The following is a 17,820-nucleotide window of genomic DNA, read 5'->3' on the forward strand; positions in this document are numbered from 1 at the left end:
AGGACTAGGGGAGTGGGAGAAAACATTATAATCATTGTCTGCCCAGGGCATCCTAATGAATCCTACTTAACAGTCATGAAGCAATGAGAATCTTTGCTGCCTTACCTTTTATTACTGAGAAATGCTGTGAGCAAATGTTCTTCCTCTTTTTCAATATTCCATAAGCTACAGGAGTTTGTACATGGAGTATTTCCAAACACAGAAGAGGAAGTAAGGAATAGGGAAGGAAAGAAAGAAATCACGACATCTAAGAGTGGCAGGAGAGAGAGTCTTGGTTTTATTTAAATTTCAATTTAACAGATATTAAAACTTTAACGACCTATATGATATATGTTTGAACCAGTGGGTACAGAAGAGAGTCAGTCAGTCATTCAGCCAACATGCATTTATTAAGTACTTCCTACATGCTAGGCACTCTACTTAGCAATGGGAATACAAAGAAAGGTAAAAAGTCCCTGCCCTCAAGGAGCTTCCCTCTAATAGGGAAGCAGTATACAAATAGCTATGTACCAGGGAAACGAGAGGTAATTCGTGAGGAAGGAACTAGGGAAGAGGGACCAGGAAAGGACTATTTCGGAAGGTAGGATTTGGAGTGTCTTGAAGGAGGCCATGTAATCCAGGAGACCAAGATGAGAAGGGCGAACATCACAGAGTGGGGCTATGGAGTGCAGTGTTTGGGGAGCAGTAGGATGACCAGCATCACTGGGTCACCAAATAGTAGAGGAGAGGAAATTGCAAGAAGGCTGAAAAGATAGGGGGCCAGGCTGTGAAAGGTTTTAAAGAGACAAACAGAAGATTTTATATTTGACTTGAAGGTAATAAGTTTGTTGAGTGGGTAGAGGTCGGGAGTGGGGGGACATGGTAAGACCCGTGAGTTTAGGAAGATCACTTTGACAGCTGAGTGGAGGATAGATTGGATTGGAGAAACTTGAGACAGGGAGATCAAACCGCAGTTTATTGTAATAGTCCAGGCGTGAGGTAGTGAGAACTTGCACTAACACGTAAGGCTGTGTGAGTGAAGAGAAAAGGACAGAGGTTAAGAAGGTAGAAATAACAAGACTTGACAACTGGAAGTTATATATGAGAGAAAGTATGGAGTCAAGAAGACCCCAAAATTGTGAACCTGGTTGACTGGATGGGTGGTGGTACCTGTCACAGAAATAGGAAAGTCTAGAAGAGGGAAAGTTAAGAAGAAAAAGATGATTAATTCAGTTTTGGACCTGTTGATTTAAGATGTTTACAGAAAATCCAGTTCAAGATATCTAATAGGTAGTTATTTAGTCTTATTTAGGGTCTCCAGACTAAAACTTTGGAGAGAGTTAGGACTGGGCTGGATAAATTATAGGTCTGAGAGTCATCTGCATAGAGAGAGATGATAATTGAATCCATGGGAACTGATGAGATCACCAAGCACCAAGTGAGATAATGTATAGAGAGAGGAGGGCCAGGAGAGAACCATGGGGGATGCCCACAGGGAGGAAGAAGGAATATTGTTCAAGTAGAACCAGGAGAAAGCAACGTCAAAACCTGGAGTTACAAGGTATTCAAAAGATAATAAAGAGAGAACAGAGACAGTGAATTCTCTCAAGGGGTAGGGGCAGAACCATGATAATTGTAGCAATTACTGTTTTTAATATTTTTATCCTCCAGGTGTGAACACAAGAAGCAGCAGGGAGATGAAGTGGGTGAGGGAAGGAGAGAAAAAAAGTACTTTTTAGGAAAGGCTGAAAGTGGCGGACAGCCATTTCAGGGGTGGGGGGAACTAGCTTAGGCCTTGAGCACTCTCTAGTGGTCAGAGGGTGCAATGCAGCTGTGGAAAGTTGGAGAGTTCTGGTGTTCGGGCCAGAGAGCACACAGCTCAGTAGGGCACGATCAGATTGTTGACTCTGAAGTTGCATTCTGAGTCATTCCAACCACCTTGACTAGATTTTAAAAGAAATGACAGTTAATTCTCTGCATGTTTAAAGAACACAGTTTCAATGTAGTAAAACCAAAGGGTCATATTAGGTACTGTGGAAGGATATTAAAAAATAGAATAATAATATACCCTCTTTGCCACCTTTATGTCCAGTAATTCAGAATAAACTGAAAGGACTTGAAGTAAATTAGTAGTTAGCATAGGCTTCTGCATATGAACTCAGATTCAACATTTGCTCTTTGATTAGTAAATAATGTTTTCTAAGTGTTTAGTTTAGCTTGTTATGAACCAGACATGGTTAATATTTTTAGTCAGGTGTGGTGCACACAGGGGTATGTATTAATTAATAGCAATAATAACTCAAATTCTATAGTGCTTTAAGGTTTACAAAGTGCTTTTATCACAATAGCTTGTAAGGTTATTAAGTAGGTAACAGAAGTATTGAGTATCCCACTTTATAGATGAGAAAGTTGAGGCTCAGAGAATATTAATGACTTAGCTATGGCCACACAATAAGTGTTAGATATAGTATATGAATCTAGTATTCTTTTCACTATACCACACTGCCTTTTTAAAAGGGTTTTTTTATTATATACTTTTAAATGAAGAGAAATCCAACTTCTTTCCCTCCCCCTCTACCTCAACTGAGAAAAAAAGAAAACTAAAAACCCCGTTATAAACATATGTAGACAAGGAAAACAAACTTCTACATTGACCATGTCCAAAAAAACAAAAACATGTCTCATTCTGCCCTCTGAATCCTTTGGTTTTCTGTCAGGAGGTGGGTAATATGTTTCATCCTGAGCCCTCTGGAATTGTGGTTAGTTATTGTATTGATCAGAGTTCCTAAGTTTTTTGGAGTTGTCTTTACAATATTGTTGTTATATAAATTGTTTGTATTCTGCTCAATTGACTTTGTATCAGTTCATAAAAATCTCCCCAATTTTCTTTGAAATTGTCCCATCCATTCCTTATTTCTTTTTTATTACATGTGCATTCATGCAAAATATATTTCCATATTAGTCATGTTGTGAAAAAAAAAAAAACAGACCAAAAAAAAAAACCCAAAGCCAAGAAAAATAAAGTTTAAAAAGGTATGCTTTGATCTGCATTCATATTCTATCAGCTCCTTCTCTGGAGATAGATAGCATTTTTCATCATAACTTCCTCTTACAGTACAATACGACTCCATCACATTTAGATACCATAACTTGTTCAGCCTTTCCTTAATTGATAGGCAACCCCTTAGTTTCTAATTCTTTGCCACTGCAAAAATAGCTATCAATATTTTTGTGCAAACTTAAAGTTTGTTTTGCTTAGGACTAATTCTTCCACCCCTTCCCCCCTTAACTTACCTTCTCTCTTATTCTTTCTCCCTTCTTCCCTTTCTTATTTTCTTGTTGGGTGAAATGTTTTTCTGTACCTCTGTGTGTGTGCACGCATATGCGTGCATATATGTGTGTATGTTCTTCCCTCTTTTGACCAGTTCAGATGAGAATGGGTTTCAACTTTCAACTGCTCCCCAACTTTTTTTTATTAAATTTTATGTTTATTTTTAGTTTATATCATTCATTTCCATAAGATTTTGAGTTATAAATTTTTACCCCATCTTTCCCCTACCCACTACCCCAAAACAGAGATCTCACTGTATACCCCCTATATTTCCCTCCATCCTATCCCGCTCTCCACTTGTTCTATTCTCTACTTTGACCCTATCCCTTTTCAAAAATGTGTGCTTCTAACTACCCTTCCCCTCAACCTGCCCTACCCTCCATCATCCCCCCCTCTCATCTCCTTACCCCTACTCTCCTGTAGGGCAAGATACTCAATTTAGTCTGTATGTCATTCCTTCCCTAAGCCAAATTCAATGAGAGTAAGGTTGACCCATTCCCTTTTGCCTTCCTGTTCTTCCCCTCCATTGTAACAGTTATCCTCTCTCTCCCCATCTCTTCTCATTATATTCCTCTCTCACCTCTCAATTTCACCTTTTAAATATCATCCCTTCCTATTCAATTGATCCTGTGCCCTCTGTTCATGTATACCTGTACGCATATATACACACACTTACGTATGTATTCATATACACATATACCCTCCTATAGTGACATATATGTATATATATATACACTTCTATATATATACACACACACATATACATTTATATTCCCTTCTACTATCCTCATACTAAGAAAAGTTTCATAAGTTACAATTATCGTTTTTCCATGTAGGCATGTAAATAGTTCAACTTTGATAAGTTCCTTATGATTTCTTTTCCCTATTTACCTTCTCATGCTTCTCTTGCTTCTTGTATCTGAATGTCAAATCTTCTATTCAACTCTGGTTTTTTCATCAAGAATTCTTGAAAGTCCTCTATTCCACTGAATAACCATATTTTCCCCTGAAACATTATACTCAGTTTTGCTGGGTAGGTGATTCTTGGTTTTAATCCTAGCTCCTTTGATCTCTAGAATATCATATTCCATGTCCTTCGATCCCTTAATGTAGAAGCTGCTAGATCCTGTGTTATCCTGATTGTGTTTCCACAATATTCGAGTTGTTTCTTCTTGACTGCTTGTAATATTTTCTCCTTGATCTGGGAACTCCAGAACCTGGCTATAATACTCCTAGGAGTTTTCTTTTTGGGATCTTTTTTAAGAGGTGATCGGTGAATTCTTTCGATTTCTATTTTGCCCTCTGATTCTAAAATATCAGGGTAATTTTCCTTGAGAATTTCTTGAAGGATAATTTCTAGGTTCTTTTTTTGATCGTGGCTTTCAGGTAGTCCAATAATTTTTAAATTATCTCTCCTGGATCTTTTTTCCAGGTCAGTGGTTTTTCTAATGAGATATTTCACATTGCCTTCTATTTTTTCATTTATTTGGATTTGTATAATAATATCTTGATTTCTCATCAAGTCAGCTTCTATTTGCTCCAATCTAATTCTGAAGCAATTATTCTCTTCAGTGAGCTTTTGAAATTCTTTTTCTATCTGGCAAATTCAGCTTTTTAAGGCATTCTTCTCCTCATTGGCTATTTGGGCCTCTTTTGCCATTTGAGTTAATCTATTTTTTAAGGTGTTATTTTCTTCAGTCAGATTGTTGACTCTCTTTTCATGATTTTCTTGCATCATTCTCATTTCTCTTCCCAATTTTTCCTCCACTTCTCTTACTTGATTTTGAAAATCCTTCTTGAGCTCCTCCATGGCCTATAATCAGTTCATATTTTTCTTGGAAGCTTTTGGTGCAGGAGTTCTGACTTCGTTGTCTTCCTCCTGTTCCATGCTTTGATCCTTTTTGTCCCCAAAAAAGGAATCTAAAGTTGGATTGCTGAGCTTGCTTTGCTTCCTTTGTTTGTTCATGTTGCCACTCAATTACTTGACTTTTGAGCTCTTTGCCATAGTAGAACTCTGCTTCCAGAGAAAAGAGCTTTGTCCCAAATCGCTGGGGTTTTTGCGGCTGCCAGAGCTATTAGGAAGGCACTGTCTCTATAGCCCCCACACTCTCTGGCTCACTGGTCACACACCTTGGGTCTACCACCCAAGACCACAATCCAGATCCAGGCAGGTTAAAGCAAGAGCAATTATCCTCTGAATGGTCACTTGGCCCCCCCTACAGTCTGCAGGCCAGGAGCTCTGAAGCAGCCACATGGAGGTGGCTGCACAGCTGGTGCACCTCAGCCACTTCTCACTTTGGGGGCAGAGGCTGGACCACGCCTCCATCCCTCCTAGTTCCAACATAGTTCTACACTGACCTTTTACTTTGTCTTTGGCATTTATGGGTTGATATTTCTGGAAACCACCACAGCTGCTGGTGATCCACTCTCCAGAGGTCCGCTCCAGCCACTGCTGGTCAGGGCCGCCCTGGGACTAAAATCATGGGCTCAAGCAGGGCTGGGCTTGGCTCCCAGCACGCTGAGATGGACCCTTCCTACTGGCCTGCCAGGCTTCCTTCAGTGGGAGATTTGTTTCTCTCTGTCACTTTGTGGGTTCTGTAGCTCTAAAGTTTGTTTAGAGTCATATTTTATAGGTATTTGAGGTAGTTATGCTCCCCAACTTCTTGCTCATTTTTATAGCCTTCTACTTGCATACCTCAATTATTAGAGATATTTTTCCCTAATCTTCATCTCTTTTATCCTCTTCCTCTCTCTTTCCATTCTCTGTTTATGATCATCAAGACATCACAGAACCACTTCCAGACCTTCCTTACATTTTTTGTGTGTGTTTGCAAAGTATCTATTGCAGCTCTGGACTTTTATAGGTACTATTTGGAAGTCCTCTATTTCATTAAAGATCCATTTTTCTCTCTGTATGATTATACTTTGTTTTGTTGCATAAATTGTTCTTGTTTATAAGTCTTTATCCATTGCTTCCTGGAATGAGGTATTACAAGCCCTCCTGGCAGCTGCTAAATTATGTGTAATTCTGGCTGTGACTACTCAGTACCTGAATTCTTTTGTAACCCAGGCTTTGTTGGGCATGTTTAGTTCTAACATGGAGAGACCCTGGAGGGGCCTTTTGAACATACTTGTCTTCCCCTGCTCCTGGAAAATGGGCCTAGGGTTGTTTGTTTCTGTTTTGTGTTCCTTCTCCTCCTCAGTTTCAGGGGCTAGAGGATGATCCTACCAGGAATTGGAGCCATAGTAACCTTGGAACCAGGATTGCAGGGAGCATGGAAGCCAAGAGAAGCCAGGAGTTCTGGGACTCAAGCCCCAGACTTGGACTCGGGACTGAGCTTTATGGAAACTGACCTAAGCTATGAACCCGATACCCACTTCTCACCCCAGGGACTGAGATGGTACAGGAGGGAGCAGGATTAACCTCTCTGAGCTGGGGGATTAAGTTTGTTTATTTGTGATCATACCTTCTGAAGTGTAAAAGCTGACCTGATTGTTGGTGGTCAAATGGAACTAGGGTGTTGGGGACCACCCTCCTTACACGTGGGGAATACCATCATGTGTGGGCTAGAGCCACTGTCAGAAATTTAAGCCCCCAGATCCCTGAAGGGGGAGTGGAGATATGACCTGTTCCTCTTCTTCCCACCCTACCAGAATGGAGGGCCCAGCATCTGCTATGTTGCACATTTTTTTCTGGTTGCTTGCTGGGTTTTTTCTTTGGCCTGGATTTTGGCTATAATGTTTCCAGGAGTTTTCATTTTGGAGTTTCTTTCAGGAGGGGACTGGGAGAATCTTTCATTTTCCACTTTGCCCTCTGGTTCTAAGATATCTGGGAAGTTTTCTTTTAAGATTTCTTGAAATATGATATTTAAGCTCTTTTTTCAGTGATGGTTTTCAACCCAGTGATTCCTGAGTTCTCTATCTTCTAACTTTTCTAGGTCAGTTGTTTTTTATATAAGTGGCTTATATTTTCTTCTTCTTCTTTTTGTCTTTTGTGTTTTAATATCCCCTTGACCTGCACTTCTATCTTGGTCCATTCCAATTATCAGGAAGTTTGTTGCTTGGCAAAGTTGTGTACCTCTTATGCCACCTGTTAATTGCCTTTCCAATTCTTTTTTCCATATCTCTAATTTCTTTTCCATTTTCCCCTCTTAACACTTTCATTTTATTAATAAAAAATTTTTAAACTTTAAAAAAAAATTCTTACTTCATCTCTTCTAGAAATTCTAGTTGAATATGTAGAGTTCCCAATTTGAGCTATCCTTAAAATCCTGAAATAAAACAACACTCAATATCCCAAGAAAGCAGCAGCAGGACCAGCCCAAGCTCTTTTTCTTTGAGGCTCTGCTTGTAAATGTTTTAGAGTCATTCTTTTCTTTGGGGCTTTTTGTCTTGAGCATCCCTGTCACTCTTTATGGGAGATTCTTATTTTGTTCATTCATCCTTCCAGCCTACTTCCTGACTTTGGGTCTGATTCTGTGCACTTCTGGGAGGAGTATCTCAGGCTGAGAACCTACAAGGATTCAGTGCTCCCAAAGTGATCTGATCAAGCAAAGTCTGTTGCCCCCTGGTCTGAGCTCTGAGATCAAATCAACATTCTCATTTGGATTTTCAGTGGTCTGCTGCTGGACTTAGGCCTTTTCAGCCATCTACAAAGCTCTGCTAGCTTAGAGTGATGGAACTATAGGCTTCCCTTTGGTCTGGGATTCCTTCCCTGGTTATTTCCCTATAGGTTTCAGACAGCTAAAAGCTGAAACTGAGACCCTGCTCAGTTCTTCTGGTCCAAGCTACACCTGTTGCTTGCTTCTGAATTTTCCCCTTGCTTGGTATATAGTCTAGAGCCTGCAACAGCTTCTTGTCCTGGAATGCTACCTCTAAGTATGAGTCCCCTCACAGTCTGCCCTGGATCTATGAACTAAAACTCAGTAGTGAGTGACAGAGGTGCCAAGTGGCTCTTGTTCCTGCTCCCTACACAAATGTAGGTCCCTCTGTGCAGAATCTAGGATCTATTTGCTTTGATTTGTTGTATGCTCTGGGCCAGACCATGATCCCAGGGTACACAGACCTCTCTGTCTCCCTATGCCAACCTGGGCTAGAAGGATTTTTGTTGTTGTTCTGATCATTCATTTGGAGAAGTTGGCAGGAGAGAGGGAAGTAAGTGCTCACTGCACTTCTTCCTGCTACTCTGCCATCTTATCTCTGCCTCCCACACTACCTTTGTGTGGTCCTGTGATGTAGGTAGTAGTGCAAATCCATTTTATAGTTGAGGAAACTAAGATCCAGAGACTTTATGTAATTTGTCCAAGGTCATCCAGGTTGTAAGTAACAAATCTGGGTTTCAAATCCAGGTCTTTTTGCTTCCAGTTCAGTGCCCTAGCTACTGTACCAGGTCACCTCTTTTCCTTTTAGTCTTCCTCCCTTTCCCCACTGGTTTTTCATATTCACTGCTATTTGTCCCAAGCCTAATTTTTGGTTGGGTAAGAGTAGAGGGCATAGACACCTGGCTGCTGCTACTTGAAGGCTTGTTTGAATGACCATTCTCTAAGTATACTCACTACAGCGTTTGGTTTCGAAATGCTGTTCATACATGTGGTCTTTTTATGTGTCCTCTTTTCCTAGTCATCTGGTGTGGAGAACACATTTGTTCCCTCCTTACCTAGAAAAAATCCTCATCCTGATGAAGAACAAGTTAAATCAAAGGTTCCAATGGCCCTGAAAAACACTTCTTCCCATAACAAGCTGCAGTGCAGGTAGGTGGTAGAATGAAAAGCTATCCTAGTCCTTCCATACTCCCAGGGGAGCCTTTCCCTTTGAGAACACTGGTCCAGGCTATGGGATTGCTTCCATCAAGGGGGTGTTGTTTAGGAGTTAGACGATTGTTAACATAGGAAATAGACTTTCTGGACTTTCTCTTCTACTTACAGAATCATGAGTATCTCCATTTTGCTTCTGAAGGACAATGGCAGTGTGGTGCAATAGAGGGAGCACTTTATTGGAGTAAGAGGATGTTGGCTCAAATTCTGGCCCCTCCTTTAACCTTTGATGACTCAGGAAATTCACTTAACTTCCCTCTTCTTGGTTTCCTGAGTTTTTTTTGTTTTTGTTTCTTTCTTTTTTAACTAGTTAAAAAAGGTCATTCTTTGCCTCATTTCTTACCTAGCCTTAATCACTAAATAGGTGTTGCCTTAGACAAAAGACTTGGGAAAGACCTTAGCTTAAAAAAGACCAAGGTCTCCTACTCCATCCAGGGTCATCTCCAGTCTTTCTGATCTATATCTTGCCAGTGAACCCAGATGGCTCTGGAGAAGAGTGTGAGTCAACCCTCCCTCACTTAAATCCAATTCACTTGCAAGTCATGACATCTCTTTTCTGAAGTCATGGTCCTCTTCAAGGAAGAACTAACTAACCAGGAGGGAACTAGATTAGATGTTTCCTAAAATACCTTCAGGGAACCTAGGTGATGAAGTGGATAGAGCATTGGGCTGGGAATCAGGAAGACTTATTTTCATGAGCTCAAATCAGGCCTCAGACACTTACTAGCTATGTGACCCTGGGCAAGTCATTTAACCCTGTTTGCCTCTGTTTTGAATGCTGAGATACCTCAGTTACTGCATCTGTAAAATGAACTGAAGAAGGAAATAGCAAACCCACTCCAGTATCTTTGCCAAAAAAACCCTAAATGGGGTCACAGAGTAAGACAGAACTGAAGAACAACTAAGTCCTTTCAAGTCCTAAATCCATTATCTTATTAAATAAATGAAGCTTTCCCAGACAGGAAGTGGTCAATCTTCTTTTGAATTCCTTTCATATGTGTTGTGGTTTATAGTGTTGATTTGTCACTTGATTATCAAGTACTTTGTTTTGTTGTTCTGTCTTTGAATGTGTCATAGTCATAATATTATAAGATTTTATAACTAGAAAAGACCTTAGAGATCATCTAGGCTCCTTATTTTACACAGGAGGAATTTAAGACCTGCAGAGGGGAAGTGAAGGAAGTGATAAATGGCAGAGGTTAGATTTTCTCCATAACCCAATTGTAAGCTATAAGATTGATAGATGGCATCCTGAAAGCAGTGGGACTTGCTGATCCCTGGAAGCTGGATGGGATTTGGAGAAGTAGGAAGAAGAGTGTTCCGGCTAGAGAGAACAAAGAATAGCGTGAACAGAGGCAGAGAGGCTGGAATAGTGTGGCATGTTCATGTGATAGTGAGCCCAGCCTATTTAGAAGAGGTGAGCATGACACCCTCATTTATCAACTCTTTTTAGAAAAAAGGGTAATGTTAATGACTAAATTTTTCAGATAACAAAATTTATCCCTTTAAGCATCAAAAACAAATTTAATTTAAACTATTTGCTTGTAAATCTTTCTAAAAATGTATCATGTATCTCCCTATGTTAGTAAATTATGTGAAATCCTTTACAAAATCAGTTCTATAAAGTCAGGATTGCAGATTCCAGCTAGAAAGAAGTTCATATAGAAAAGAAATGGTAAGGGCTTAGTGAGTGAGTTCAATATGAGCTAGCAGTGTGACTCAAAAGAGCTGAAGTGATCTTAAGACTTCATTAATAGAAACATAGCATCCAGAATAAAGGCAGTCATTTTTACACTGTCTTCTGCTTTGGTCAGAACACTTCTAGGCTATGTTCTTGGTACCACCCGCTAGTAAGGACACTGCCAGCTAAAGCCTCTCCAGAGCAGGTGATCAAGGTGCTGAGAGGATTGGAAGCTGTGCTGTACAGGGAGGGTTTGAAGGCAATGGGGATACTTTATCCCGAAGAAGAAATGACTTAAGGGGACATGATTTCTGCCTCCAGGCATCTGAAGGACTGTTATACATGTATAGTTTAGGTCCTAAATGGGACAGGCCCTGGACTGTGACTCCACGTGTCTGTAGAACTTCAGGCTGGGAGCTCTCTACCAATACAGGTCAGCATCTTCTCTGTAACTGAGGGTCTTAGAAGGATACCTAAAGCTTTGAGATGTGAAATGACTTCCCAAGATCACATAGTATGTGTCTTAAGCAGTACTTGAACTTGGGTTTTCCCTGTTTTGAGGCTGACTTTCTCACAAATAAGTGTTGCTGTGCCCCCTCAATACTGCCTTTCCCTTGAGAATCCACCCCTTTGGAAACTCTTGAGAATGAAACAGACAGAGGTTATGTTTGTTGCTTCTCCTTGCCATCCCTATTCCTCACCCTCCTTGACCTCTTCCTCTCTCTTTATCCCACCCACACTCCTCCTGTCACCTCCAGGCATCTCTTCCATCTAACTGGAAGCAGTGCTGTCAAACTAGTAACAGATATTCAAAATATAGAGATACCTTTTTTTTTTAACCAAAACTATATTTTATATAAAAGAAAAGAACTGAACAGCTAACATTGATATAATGCTTTAAGATTTACAAAGTACGTTACTTTGTTTGTAGTACTACCTAATTTGAATCTAAGAACAATCTTGTGAATTAGGACCTACAAGTATTATTATTATTACCATTTACAGATGAAGAAACTGAGGTGCATGGAAGCAGTATGACTTGTCCACGCTCACATAGCTACTAAGTGTCATTGGCAGAATTTGAACTCAGAGTCTCCTGACATCAAATCCAACACTCTAACCACTAAACCAAGGATAGGGAAGCTGTGGGCTAGAGGCCACATGTGGCTCTCTAGTCCCTCAAGTGCAGCCCTTTGACTGAATCCAAACTTCACAGAATAAATTCCATTCATAAAAGGATTTATTCTATAAAACTTGGACTCAGTCAAAAGAACACACCCAGAGACCTAGGCTACATGTGGCGTTGAGGCTGCAGCTTCCCCACTCCTGCACTAAATGATGTTACCTCTAAGCAGAGGAATTGTACTTATTCTATTTGACCCCAGAGGACAGAAGTAGAAGCAATAGGAAAAAGTTTCAGAGAGAAAAATTTTGACTTGAAAAAAAAATGTAATAAATTGGAGCTATCCAAAAGTGGAACAAACTTCCTCAGAACAAGGTGAGTTCCCCATCACTGGAGGTTTCCATGCAGAGGATGAATGTTCTGGTGAGGAATATGACTTAGGAAAGGGTTAGACCAGATGGCTTCTTAGGTTCCTTCTTCAGAGTCCAAAATACTATGATTCTAAAATATATGAGTATTCCAAAAATAATCCAACTTTTCTTGATTACCCTGAGTCCCAAATGTGACCATCATTTATTTTATTTTCCTAAAACACTTCCATGCACTTCCCAAGGAACTCTTGAGGGATATAGGGCAAGTTGCTCCTGCAATAAGTAGCCCCAACTCCTGTGCTCTTTAGGTTAGTATATTTCTCCTCTTCTCCTGTGCTGTCAGTCTCTGTCAGTTCCCACTTCTTGCACTGTGTCATCATGTTGGTGTATGTGCTTCCAGCAGTTCCTCTGCCCTTCCTTCAGGGATCAGGCAGCCACTTGATAGTCCCTCATTAGCAGCCACCCCTTCTGCCTTCCACGTGATTCCTAAAATCACAGCTATTTTAACAGTACTTAATGGGTGGCTTGGGGGATAATAGGTTTGCCTGAAGATCTTCAAATCTGTTTTACCAAGGAATGAATTGGAATGAATCCACACAACTGAGTCTTTCCTAACCCTTTTCTTTCTTTTTTGCTGTCAGGGATGAGATGGCAGAAAGTATCTGTGACCCCCCAAGGGAAGACGCCACAGCTATTGTCTGTGGCCTGACTGTTGAGCTGTCTAACCTCAAGTAAGGACTTGCTTCTGCATCAGGGAAGGGGACAGTAGCACTTTCTATAAATATGGGAATGTGAGAGGTCAGGGGGGTGAGGGAAGAGGGAAGGGAAGGGGCCAGTGAGTTCAGGATTAAAGAAATACTTCTATTTGGGTCTACAGCAAGATGTGAATCAACAATATAATAAGGCAAAGAAAACACATCCCAAGGTAAATCCGCCGGCAAACAACCAAACCTATGTCCTGCCTGCCCAGGCATGCAGGTTATATCTCTCTGGTGAAACTCGTGAAGTTTCCCATGAACATAACAATGATGATGACAATGACTCACATTCATAGAATGCTAACCATTTTCCTCATAGCAGCCCTTAGAGAAAGGGAGAGCAGTTCTTTTTATCTCCATTTAATAGATGAAACAACTAGTACTCACAGAGATAATGAGACTCACCAAAGCACATTGCCATCAAACATTTGGGCCAAGACTTGAAACCAGCTCCTCTTGGAACCAAGATCAGGGCTCTTTTGATTACCAGAATAATGCTAAATTACATTTCTATAGCACTTTAATTTTATGGACTCATTTCCTCCCATTCACCCTAGGAGGTGGGTAGTACAGCAAACATAATTATGTCAATTTTACACAGGAGGAAACTAAGTCTAGGAAAGGTTAAGCAATCTGCCCAGCATTATTCAACTATGGGACAGTTAAGTGGCACAGTGGATAGAGTGCTGGTCCTGAAGTCAGGAAGACTCATAGTCCTGGGTTCAAATACAGCCCTAGACACTTACTAGCTGTATGACCCTGGGCAAGTCACTTAATCCTGTTTGCTTCAGTTTCCTCACCTGTCAAATGAACTGGAGAAGAAAATGGCAAACCCACTACAGTATCTTTGTCAAGAAAACCCCAAATAGGGTTTTGAAGAGCTGGGCACAACTGAACAATAAAAAACAATTCCTCTAGGTTTTTGGGCTGAGATTTGAACACAGTTCTACTTTTAGTCCAGTGCTACTTAGCACTGAACCACTGTGCTGGAAATACTCTGATTAGAGACCAGGGGATCACGGGTATCTGCTCTTCTGCTGTGTAGTGTGATGGCTTTCTGTTGATTACTAGTCAGGTCCAGTTTGGTGGGAGACTGCCTTAACTTCATCACTCATCTGCTTTGTGCTGTGTTCCTTTTCAGGTCACCAAGTTCTCAGAAAAATTTAGAAGAGTCACAGTATGGGGGCTGTAAAGAAGGGTCTTGTATTGTTTTTTTTTTTTTTTACTTTAACAGGTTTATATTGGTCTGGCTTATTAATAACAAATAGTTAACATTAATGTAGCACTTTCAGGTTTATGGAGCATTTTACGTGTGTCCTTTCACTGGATCCACACATCAAACCTAGAACATCTAGGGAACTTTACTGTCCCCATTTTATGGTGAGGAAGCTAGGTGACTTGCCTAGGATCACATAGCTTAGGAAGCATCCAGGTAGGATTTGAATTCAGCTCTTCCTAACTACAAGTCCAGCACTCAATCCACTGCGTCACCAAACTGCCCATGAAGGTGACAATGTAGAGGATAATAATTCACATTCAGTTTCCCCCATTCTTTTTTAGCCGACTGATCATGAGTACCCACAGGGACCTGGAATCCTTCAGACGCCTAAAGCACCGAAAGGGAAAAGTAGCTGGGAAGCAGTCCCCCTACCAGTTAATGACACATTGCTCTCATCCAGTGAAAAAATGGTAGGAGAAGTAAGGCTGCAGGACCACCTGAAAAAGACAGTTCAGGTGGCTCAGATCTCAGAGCCTCTTCAAGGTTCATGTGTTTTTCTTTCCTTCCAGGTATTAGAAGGTCTTTCAAAGTGGAATGTTTAACTTAAACCATCTGAAGCAATTGTTTACACTCTCTCTCTCTCTCTCTCTCTCTCTGAAACAGATGTTTAAAAGGCCTCTTAACAGCATTTGGTAAAAAAAACAAACAAACAGTGAAGCCCGAGTATAGTTTTCTGGGACCAGTCCCAATTATTTTCCTCTCCAAGATCTAGGTTACAAAACTGGCCTTTAGGGGCATCTCAGAGTATCTCTGGATCGGTCTCTTCAGTTACTAAGAGTGGGGCCTTAATGCTTTCTTGAGAAACTAAAAGTGATTGTTGCCATACAAGATGAAAACAAACTAAAATTGTAAAGAGATGAGAGATTCTTGGCCTCATCCAGGAGTCCTTCTCTGTAGTTTTTCTTATTTAGAAAGAAAGTTTTGGTTGTAATTTGTGGCTTGAGCCAAATAACACTGTTAATTTCTGGAGTGAAAGCACAGGCCATTCAAGTCCAACTGATGTCTCTCAATAGGAAGGCTTGTTCTATTTTTCTGCAGATGGAGGGAGTCCCAGTAGTCCTGGGAATAAACCCAAGGGGCCAGTGTGAATACAAGATGTTTATCTTGATTTGCAAATTTCAGGTCATTTGGTTAAGGTTATTGAAGGTTCAGTATTTGTGTCTTTCCTGGAAGAGGAAAAGGCACTCTTTGTCAGATCTTTGCCTATCCCTTGATTTTCATATTGTTCTCCCTTAAAACAACATTAATAAATGAGAAATCTTTAAGTAAACTGTGGCTTATAATTCAAATATTTCTGTTTGCTAATGATGCATTATCTCACCTAAATAATGTTATCTGTAATAGTCTCTGTTTTTCTCACCCTGCTGGGCAGTTCATTTAATTCATTTCTTGTATGAACGACATACAAAATCCCGAGGAAACAAAAAAAAGAATGGAAAACTGATGGGGCACAAAGGAGTATTGGGAATTTTCATACATTATCCAGCAAGTCACTTCAAGTCAGCAAGAATTTATTAAATGTCTACTGTTAGCAAAACGCTATGCTCAGCTGCTGAGTATACAAAGAAATATCCCAGGTATGCATGTATGTATGTATGTATGTAAGTATGCATGTACAAACGTATATATATATATATCACAAAGAGAGATATATGTATATACACACATATACATATATATCACAAAGAGTAGTATTCAGCTTCATCCAGAATAAGTCATAATAGACTTACCTCATCTCCTTTTCTGACACGGTTATTAGTTTGGTAGAATCAGGGGAATGCTATGGAATACGGTCTACCTATATTTTAGCAAAACATTTACCAAAGTCCTTCATGGGTTTGGGGGGTGGGGGGCAGCGTGGAGTGCTATGTACTAAACAATAGTACAGTTAGGTTAATGTGGAATTTGTTGAATGGCCAGACCCTAAGAGTAATCATTAATGGTGCCATTTCAGCTTGGATGATCTGTAACGGATCTGTCCTTGGCCCTGTGCTGTAACATTTTGGTAAAGAAATTTGAGAGATAACATGCTTATTAGCTTTGCAGACGACACTGCTAAGCTAAGAGGGATAACTAACATGATGGATGACAAAGTCAGGATCCAAGAAAACTTGGACAGGCTTGCACATTTATAAGTGTAAAGCTTTAGATTTGGATTAAAAAAATTAACTTCACAAGTACAGGATGGGGAAGGCATGGGTGGGCAGTAACTCATCTGAAAAGAAATCTGACTGCAAGTTCAATGAGTCAGCAGTGTGATGTGGTAGCAAAAAGAACCTAGTTGATGTGATTAAACTACATTAAAGATTAACATCAGCATGTTCAGGTCTAAGAACGTAAGAGTTTAATTGTATCATGCCCCAGTTGAACCATTTCCCAAGCACTATTTTCGGTTCTGAGCTACATGTTTTAGTAAGAACAGTAGAATTTAAGTTCCTTGAGATCATTTTTGTCTTTGAATCTCTTGCACCTAGTACAGTGCCTTGTAAGACCCCAGATTCAGAGCTTTAAGGTCATCTAGACAAACCCCCTCATTTTATAGGTGAGAAAACAGAGACCAAGAGAAATGAAATGACTTGTCCAAAATTGTACAAGTAGTAATTTCTCAATCCTCATTCTCCTCAACCTTTCACAACCTTTGATAGTGTTGATCAGGTTCTTCTCCTTGCTACTCTCTTCTCTCTAGGTTTTTAGGGACACCACTCCTAGTTCTCTTCCTACCTATCTGACCACCTCTTTTCTGTCTCCTTTGCTGGATCCTCCTACAGATCATGCTCTCTAACCATAGGTATTCCTCAGAGTTCTGTTCTGGGCCCTCTCCTCTCCTTCCTCTTTACCACTTTACTTGGTGATCTCCTCATCTCCCACTGGTTTAATTACCATTTCTATGCCAATGACTCTCAAATCTATCTATCCTGCCCCAAACTCTGCTGATCTCCAATCTTTATCTTTAGCTGTCTTTCAGATATCTTGAATTAGATGTCAAGAATGAAACTCATTACATTAGATTTCCCCTAAACCAGGGGTCAGGAATCTGCTGCCTCGAAGCCACTTGTGGCCTTCTAGGTTCTCAGGTGCAGCCTTTTGACTGAGTCCAAGTTTTACAGAATGAATCCTTTTATTAAGGGGATTTATTCCATGAAGTTTGGATTCAGGTTCCCCACCCCTGCCCTAAACCTTCCCACCCTCTTACCTTCCCTGTTTTTGTAGAATACAACACTTCCCTCCCAATCCCTCAGGTTTATAACTTAGAGTCAGCCTGGATTCCTCACTGTCTTTCACACACACACCCAAATTTAGTGAATTTAACCTTTGCAACATCTCTTGAATATGCCCCCTTCTCTCTTCTGACACTGCTACCACTCTAATGCAGGCCCTCATCACCTCAATGGATTATTGTAATAGCTGCTGGTGGGTCTGCCTACCCCAAATGTCTCCCCACTCCAATCCATCCTCCATTTGGGCCCCTAAAGTGATTTTCCTAA

General features: G+C 40.4%; 1 protein-coding gene across 3 annotated transcripts in view; it reads left to right on the plus strand.

The window, feature by feature from the left end:
- BRME1 (break repair meiotic recombinase recruitment factor 1) overlaps window positions 1-15,605 on the plus strand; it is a 37,897-nt gene extending 22,292 nt beyond the window's left edge. For all 3 annotated transcript variants that reach the window (XM_069082940.1, XM_069082942.1, XM_069082941.1), the window contains 3 exons: window positions 8,930-9,060; window positions 12,940-13,029; window positions 14,617-15,605. In XM_069082940.1, coding sequence (XP_068939041.1) covers window positions 8,930-9,060; window positions 12,940-13,029; window positions 14,617-14,749 — 354 coding nt within the window. In that variant the 3' untranslated portion in view covers window positions 14,750-15,605. The remainder of the gene's footprint in view (window positions 1-8,929; window positions 9,061-12,939; window positions 13,030-14,616) is intronic.
- The last annotated feature ends 2,215 nt before the right edge of the window (window positions 15,606-17,820 follow it).

The sequence above is a fragment of the Petaurus breviceps genome, unplaced genomic scaffold, assembly GCF_028583685.1.
Source record: "Petaurus breviceps papuanus isolate PSGF00001 unplaced genomic scaffold, PetGlider_PUasm1.0 172, whole genome shotgun sequence".
Taxonomy (NCBI): domain Eukaryota; kingdom Metazoa; phylum Chordata; class Mammalia; order Diprotodontia; family Petauridae; genus Petaurus; species Petaurus breviceps.